The following is an 8,908-nucleotide window of genomic DNA, read 5'->3' as shown; positions in this document are numbered from 1 at the left end:
CCAGATGTCCAGCTCCAGATGATCCATTCATCTCACACCACCACTCTCAGAGGCTATCATGGTGCATGACAGCAGCGGAGGCTGGAATGAAGGTCTTCAGAGATGAGGCCCACTGTTGTCCCAGATGCAGTGATATCGGAGATTGGTTTTCTGCACATGGCGCTCATACTCAATACTGAAGAAATCGAGGTGTTAGAAATATTTTGCTTCCATTTATTTTATAATTTGCATATCATTAACATATTGATCGATCCTGTGATTTCCATATGTCCAGGACTTTTCCTATTTGGTCTTACAATTTCAATGTTGGGGAGTGTACCTGGTGATATTAGTGAAAGGGTCGGGGCTGTGACAACTTCCCATTCATTTCCATAATACAAAGGCTATCACTGAGGGTGCGGATCTAATATTTAATTATCTCTTTCAATGACATTAAGAAATAGAAGATCAACAGCAGCAGAAGACCCCGATCCCTCTCCTCTGCCCTTATATCATTACTTATTACAACAGATATGTTTACCCCAGGTAGGTTTAAGTTCACTTACTGGAGATTTCCCAACCTCATCTGCTGGGTGTTTGTCCCAAGCCCGAACTACTCTTTCAGTGTAAAAATATTTCCTGACATTGGTTCTGATCTTCCTTCAACTCATTTTAGATTGTGCCCCTTGTTCTTGTTTTGATGTTTTTATATTAAAAACTCTTTCCTTCTGAACCTTATTTATGCCCTTAACGTAATTAAAGGTTTCGATCATGTCCTCCATGTTCCTCATTTCTCCTTCCCCATTCTCGAGAATTAAAACTTGGAATAAGATCACTACAAATAATTACAATTGTATCAACTCTCCTAGGTTTAATAAATGTCTCATTGAATGGTTCCTGGTTTGTTTGGCTGTCACCTGGTCTGTCATTAGTCCCACCCCCGAGGTGTATGACAGGACCATAACACAGGCACTGTGGAGAACGGAGGGGCTCATGCTCCGTCATAAGGTTACAGTACACATACCTTCAACTCTTCCGATTTTCATAAATTCCCATAGTCCCTCAGATAGCCATTGTCTTCTGCTCTCCTTAGGTTTAGTAGATGTCTCCCTGAATAAGTCATTCAGATTTCTGGTTCTGTCTCATGATACTGAAGAGTGTGGCAAGAATTGCATAGTATAATGTAATCCAGAAAGCCTTCAGTATTTATAAAGCCCCCTGTAGTGTCCCCTGTATTTTAATGCTCCCTGTAGTACTCCCTGCTTTATAATACCCATAATGTGACCTCATGCACCAAATTTTAGGTGGCCTGATAATGTGATCACTAAAATCTGCATCAGACATTTGTGACCACGTCATTGCGCCACCTGAGAGCCAGCAGAGGAAGTCATGGTGATGTCATCACAACTTCTTACACTCCTACTTCTTCACAGGCTTCAAGCATAGGGGACTGCAGCCTATAAGGCTGGATGGTGGGGTTAGGAGCGATAGGCTCCCATGCACCACCATAAACCTTTGCTCCTTCAGAGGCCTATCGGCTACTGCCTGAGGCGAGACGCTCATCTTACCTCATGGCAGTGGCGGCCCTGTATGAAGCTAGGTACAATTAAAAAATAATAACAATTTAGAAAATAACAAATATGGGGATTCATTTCTAAATCCAGACTGAGACCCCAGGGGTGAAAAGTATCAAACTGGTATATACAGTAAAAGTTCCTAAGATTCATTTGGAAGATAATGTTTCCACCCGTCAGTCACGCTGAACAAACCCTATAGCCTAAAATTTAGGACTGATTTAAAATGCACAGTTCAGTGCTTTACACCTCTGAGTCTCACTCTAGATTTAGAAATTAAATCTCATTGTTGTTAATTTTGTTTGTTACAGTTTTTTTTAAAACCTGTGCCTAGATTTATGCCTCATCATTCTCATCCAGCCTGCTTCTGCCTTAACTTTTAGGGGTGTCACCAAGTTTGCAAGTTATTCCCTATCCATAACATAGAGGATAACTAAGTGCTTTCTAGGGGTCTGACAGCTTGGGCCCCCATCAATCCTTAGAACAGGAGTCTATTTTCCCAAACTGATGGAGCGGCAGGTCAAGCGTGCTCTCTTCTGATACATTAATTCTCTGTGGGGTCCCATAGAGAATGAATGCTGCTGCTCCATCAGTTGTGTTGAGCGCGAATATTCGAATCGCGAATATGGTTACTTCGAGAATTCGCAAATATTTAGAATATAGTGCTATATATTCGTATTTGCAAAGTGTTGAATATTCTAATCGCAAATTTATCGCAAACATATTACATTGCCGATTTTCACAATCAAGTAAACAATGACTGGAGATCACAAATTCTCGAATTTGCAAATTGATGGCGAATATTCGGCCAAATATTTGCTAAATATCGCAAATTTGTATATTGCCTATGCCATTCATCACTATCCATCAGATCAGATGAAAATGACCCTCATTCTCTGAATCAGTGGTGGGCCCGGCAATCAGTTAGTCATCCCTTATAGTGTGAATAGAAGAGAACTTGGCACAGTGGATATGTGTTTTTCCTTTAGAGATACCGGGGATTCTATGCTGTTTTGGGTTGGGGGGGTTAAATAAAAATATTTCTTATTAGTTTGATTAGATCTTTACTGCCTTCCACACTGTCCAGTAGATCTCCCCATCTCCATGGTTGCCCCTTGTCATAAACCCTTGTTGGAATAATTTCCATACTGTCCAGTAGATCTCCTCATCTCCATGGTTGGCCCCTTGTTATAAACCCTTGTTGGAATTATTTCCATAATGTTCAGTAGATCTCCTCATCTCTATGGTTGGCCCCTTGTTATAAACCCTTGTTGGAATAATTTCCATACTGTCCAGTAGATCTCCTCATCTCCATGGTTGGCCCCTTGTTGGAATTTTTTCCATAATATTTAGTAGATCTCCCCATCTCCATGGTTGCCCCTTGTTATAAACTCTTGTTGGAATTATTTCCATAATGTTCAGTAGATCTCCTCATCTCTATGGTTGCCCCTTGTCATAAACCCTTGTTGGAATTATTTCCATACTGTTCAGTAGATCTCCTCATCTCCATGGTTGCCCCTTGTTATAGACACTTGTTGGAATTATTTCCATAATATTTAGTAGATCTCCCCATCTCCATGGTTGCCCCTTGTTATAAACTCTTGTTGGAATTATTTCCATAATGTTCAGTAGATCTCCTCATCTCTATGGTTGGCCCCTTGTTATAAACCCTTGTTGGAATAATTTTTCTAGTGACATGCTATTAGTATAATAGCTCACAAGATGTCGCCAGATAACTTTAATTTCACATTGATGAGGACCTTTTCTCTTTGCTTTTACATGAACATTACTGATCTATGCATAAGATATAATAAAACAGCTCGTAGCTCCACGTATTATTTATCTGGAGTCATAACATTGAAAGACTCCGTACAGCGCAGCAGAAATATGAAAATAAGTGAATGAAAAGTAAGCAGATAAAGATCTGTAGCGTCTTCAGGGTTTTCTGGAAGCCATAACAGTATATTGCAGCGGGAAGGCAGTTAACGCTCAACGATATACTATTATGGCAATGCGATGACGCAGGCTCAGGAGTGATTCCCACACCATCACTACATGTGTTACACATCTTTGCACATCGCTTTAATGGCCGAGATTGGCTTTAAAGGGGTTATCCAAACCTGAAAAACCCACCCACAATACCCAGGCTCCTCAAACAGACAGTACTTACCTGGTCCACGTTGCCTGTGTTTTTTCAGCTCCCTCCATGGTTGTTGCTGCAGATGTGCAGATCACAACACCTGTCGACGGGAGGATTCAGCCAATAGCAGGCTAAACCTTGCGCCAGGACATGGTCGCTTACTCTCTGCAGCTGATGGCTGGCTTCAGCAGTGACATGTCCACGAGCAGCACCTCACTACTGAAACAAGTCATTGGCTGCTGCAGAGACAGAGCATGTGACCATGAAGAAGAAGAAAACAAGCCTGGGACCAGAAGATGGATATTCAGGAGCCAATGTGAAGGACATGAACTGGCAGGGAGCAGGTAAAGATGAAGCTTTCGCTTTCTTAGTGTCACGGCCTCCGTGTTGTGCGCGTGACACATGGCCGTGCATGCCTGTTGCCAGGGACAACCCATTTATGTTGGCTTGTATGTGCCTTTCTCCCCTTCTCCAGGTTCCTCTCCTGTTTGGTACTGGAGGGGTTAACTACCTTGCTGGGTGTGGTCACTAGGTGTTTCTTTTACTTGTGGCTTAAGGTCAGGAGTCAGTGGTTCTCCAGCCTTGGTGTGTGCTGGAGTTATGCTCCTTGTCTGGTTGTTCCATCTTCCGGTGTGAGGGCCACCTAGTGGGACATACTGTCACGGTGGGGAGTGGGGTAAACCCCCCACCGTACAATGTCAGGGATAAATAGGATGCCACCAGGCCGGAAACCACGGATAAGGGAGCAGGTCACCTCCTAAAGCATCCCTAATCCTCTCCCAGCATCTATATCTGGTCATATGGCTGCTACAGTCAATGACTGGAATCAGGAAGTGGTCAGTACATGGCCAGACAAGCAGAAATAGCTAGTCATCTTTCCACAGGAAACGATGCCTTAAGTACCCTGAGGTGTCCAGCCATTGACTGGAGAAAATTAGAATGCACATGGTGGCCTTTTAAGAGCTAGGGTGCATGCACATGTCCTCCAGTCAAACTAGGGAGTTCTACCTGGAAAGCGCAGCCTGCGGTCTGCAGGGACAGAAGAAGCAGAAGATCCCGGTAGCTGCAGGAGGTCAGTGAGTCCAAGCCATTGAAGAACACAGCAGATGATTGATGGAGCAACACTCGCACTTGACTGAGGTAGTTGGACAGTGGTGGACATGAGCACATAAAAGATAGGTAGTAGATAGATACACAGGGGAAAACAGTCACAGCAAAAAGCCCAATAAAAAAATAAAAAAAGTGACTTATACTTCCATAGACAAAAAGTTATGATTCAGTCCTATCACATGACCTTTCTCAATATAGACAGATAGATATAGATAGATATCTGTACTCTCACTTTAAGTTATTTAAGCACTTTATGATCTCTCTGAGAGGTATATCTGAGGTTAACCAATAGTTCTACTTGATCCACTTGGTTTGCAGTTTGCTCTATACAATTGTTTATGATCTAGTATGAGCAGTTCGCAGTTTGTATGGTTGAACTGTAAGTAAACATACATAACTGGTTCAGTATACAGTTCTAATCACTAAATTAACATTAGGAACATTCTAAAAACCTATTTTGGCCTCTTGCTTCCATAAAATACAGCTCTTAGTGGAGTGAATGCCTGTTCAGCGCCTCTCCTCTGGTGAAATGATTCCAGCTAGGGGATTTCCCAAACAGGCTGAGTGTAAGATTGTCCGTGATTGGCCATTGGTCTTACCTCATGCTCAGTAACAACAGTTTAACTCTATGCTTTCTGTTGTGTCTGCTGTGTCATTGAGTTTACCTTACATTCATATAATGAATCTCAAAGGCATATTATCTTTTCGGCTTCTGTGAACACAATATATGACATCCGAAAACATGAAGTCACAGTAAATAATTCTGCCTTTGTCTATAACCTATAAACATATAATATAAAGGAACTGTATTAAGGTTATTGACAGGTCTAGCTGTATAAACATATAAGCTATATTAGCAACCTAGGACAGGTCTTAGCTGGCCAGCTACAGAGAGCATGGCATAAATTAGCATAAAGGCACGTATTTTGGTTTAAAAGAGTTACCTCTGCTCTCCCAGCATCTATATCTGGTCAGATGGCTGCTGCAGTGAATGACTGGAATCAGGAAGTGGTCAGTACATGGACAGACAAGCAGAAATAGCTAGTAAACCTATTGTTCAGTCATCTTTCCACAGGAGACGATGCCTTAAGTACCCTGAGGTGCCCAGCCATTGACTGGAGAAAATTAGAATGCACATGGTGGCCTGTTAAGAGCTAGGGTGCATGCACATGTCCTCCAGTCAAACTGGGGAGGCCTACCTGGAAAGCGCAGCCTGCGGTCTGCAGGGACAGAAGAAGCAGAAGATCCCGGTAGCTGCAGGAGGTCAGTGAGTCCAAGCCATTGAAGAACACAGCAGATGATTGATGGAGCAACACTCGTACTTGACTGAGGTAGTTGGACAGTGGTGGACATGAGCACATAAAAGATAGATAGTAGATAGATAGACAGGGGAAAACAGTCACAGCAAAAAGCCCAATAAAAAAAAAAAAAAAGTGACTTATACTTCCATAGACAAAAAGTTATGATTCAGTCCTATCACATCACCTTTCTCAATATAGATAGATAGATATCAGAGCGTCCACATCGTTCGCCTGTTCGGCGAACTGCGAACGAGCAAAGTTTGCAGCGAAACGACCGCCCGGCGAACCGCAAGGCCATTTCTAACTATGAATAATCACATGTACCAGCAATTACTGCTGATATTAGAGGGTTTAGACTAATAGTAAATAGGGCTACAAGCTTCCAGCGAGCCAGGAGTGAAGGAAGAAGAGAAACCTGAAGAACGTCCATGGTAGACCTCCATTTATAGTCTCCCTCATTATCCTCATGTAAGGGTACTTTCACACTTGCGTTGCTGGATTCCGGCAGGCAGTTCCAGCAATTTGTATGCAAACGGACAGCATTTGCAGACTGATCCGGATGTGGATCCGTCTCACAAATGCATTGCAATACCGGATCTGTCTCTCCTGTTGTCATCTGGAAAAATGGATCCGGTATTTATCTGTTTCACATTTTTAAAGGTCTGCGCATTTTTTCCAGAACACTTGGGGCCGTATCCGACATTAATGCATTTCAATGGAAAATAATGCCGGATCCGGCATTCTGGCAAGTGTGCCGGAATTTTGGACGGAGAAAATACAGCATGCTGCTGCATTTTCTCCATCCAAAAACCGCACAGTGACTGAACTGAAGACATCATGATGCATACCGAACGGATTGCTCTCTATTCAGAATGCATTAGCATAAAACTGATCAGTTCTTTTCCGGTATTGAGCCTTTAGGACGGAACTCAATACCGGAAAAGTTTAATGCAAGTATGAAAGTACCCTAAGACGTCTGCATGTTGTGGTGGATTGTCCATGGAGGAAAAAGACTACGTGTAATTCCACCCAAACCAGCTGCAGCTTGGTTGACCGTTCTTCTAATCACCGGGACCCCTCATCTATCAGATCTCTTATGACATGCTTGTGTTAGCTGGGGGAGGGGGCAACAACCAGTCCGCTTGGTCGGTGTAATAAATGGGGGGTTTTAGGCTCCGGATATGGGGGACCTCTCCTCAAGACGTCTGCTTACAACCATAGAACTATGGAAAACCCCTGATGGTGGTTTCATGCTTAATTTTTTTCAGCTATTATTGTAGCTTTTGGGGCTGTTTTATATCTGCATTTAGATGTTACTTTAAAGTTTATAGTGCATTATAAAAGGCGATACATACAAAAAAAAATATAATTAGAGATGAGCGAATTTCTTAAAAGTTCGATTCGGCTGATTCGCCAAATTTCATACAAAGATTCACTTTGTCACGAAGTGCATTTTTTTGGGAAGTAGCGGGTGCAATGCCAAGGAGCTGTGATAGCGCTGCCCCCATCATTGTACCCCTCAGATGCCATGTTCATACCTGATCGAGGCATCTGAGTGTAAAATTAAGAATAAAATATTTGTTTAATCAAACTTACCGCCTCCATTTGCTTGCGACGGGCCATCTTGCTTGAAGATCTCGGCCGAAATCCCACGGTGGCCCGTCGCGAGCAAATGGAGGAGGTAAGTTAGATTTTTTTAGTTTTTTTTATACCATTTTTAAATCGATTCGCTGACACGAAGAAATTCGGCTTCTAGGTGAATCGAATTTATCCTGAAATTCGGATCGAATTCCACTTTGTGGGATTCGATTCGTTCATCGCTATGGACAATTTATTTTTCAGTCTTTTGCTTCTTACTTATTCCATATTGGACAAAGCTTAAGGTTTACGTTTCTTTACAGTTGACAGGAATGGCTGGAAATTTTGGATTATTGCTTTATTTCACCAAGTGGTCGTCCTTACTAGGACTTGTAGTTCGTGATATGAATTACGGTATTGAAATTTCTTTTAAATGTTTTTTTGTACTTTACTTTAGCATTTTAGCAAATTTGTCTGTGACTTCAAAGCGCAGGAAACCCAATGCTGAAGAGCAAAGTGGAAATAAGTATCAGCTCCATCTTGATGACGTCTGCTTGTTATCTGTGATGGAAACGGATCCAGATGATAAAGTTACTGCTCAGCAATGTACATCCACATAATATACAACATTCGTGTCACAGCTCATTCATTTATCATCTTCTATGTTATATCGTGTCAGCTGCTGGCATTAACGGGGTATTCCGGCTGTAACAAGGTATTCCCTATACACAGGATAGAGATATCCATTAAAACGGTTGGGGGTCCGACCATTATAACTAGAACGTGGATCCCATATCCTATGGGGCCCCTGAAATGCATGGAGTGGAAGATGATGCTCCATTCATCACTATGTAGCTTGCAGTAGGGTTGTCACGATACCAACATTTTGATTTGATTTCAATCCCATAATAAAGTATTGCGATACTCGATACCAATCAAAAGAAAAATAAAACCTCAAAAAAGCTGCGTGCATTCTGCATTTATATAGCCTTATACTATTTTTGGGGACACAATGTGACACAAAATTGGCGAATCACGTGTTTTTTATTTTTTCTGTTACGGCGTTCACTACATAGAAGATATTTTTTAATATTTTAATAGTTTGCACTTTTTCGGACGTGGCGATAAGTAATATTTGTTTTATTGTTTATATATTTTATATGTAAAATTGGGAAAGGTAGGAGATTCAAATAAAAATTAAGACTGTGTCTCTCTTTTGGCTTAAA

The 8,908-nt window shown here is 41.8% G+C and overlaps 1 protein-coding gene across 1 annotated transcript in view; it reads left to right on the top strand.

Annotated features, from left to right (window-relative positions):
• Positions 1–3,955: 3,955 nt before the first annotated feature.
• The window catches only part of LOC122921344 (antigen WC1.1-like), a 108,500-nt gene continuing 103,547 nt past the window's right edge, over positions 3,956–8,908 (top strand). The window contains exons 1-3 of the mRNA XM_044271321.1: positions 3,956–4,037; positions 4,169–4,184; positions 8,140–8,288. Coding sequence (XP_044127256.1) covers positions 3,956–4,037; positions 4,169–4,184; positions 8,140–8,288 — 247 coding nt within the window. The remainder of the gene's footprint in view (positions 4,038–4,168; positions 4,185–8,139; positions 8,289–8,908) is intronic.

The sequence above is a fragment of the Bufo gargarizans genome, chromosome 11 (genome assembly GCF_014858855.1).
Source record: "Bufo gargarizans isolate SCDJY-AF-19 chromosome 11, ASM1485885v1, whole genome shotgun sequence".
Taxonomy (NCBI): domain Eukaryota; kingdom Metazoa; phylum Chordata; class Amphibia; order Anura; family Bufonidae; genus Bufo; species Bufo gargarizans.
This window is presented reverse-complemented; position numbering and strand designations above follow the sequence as displayed.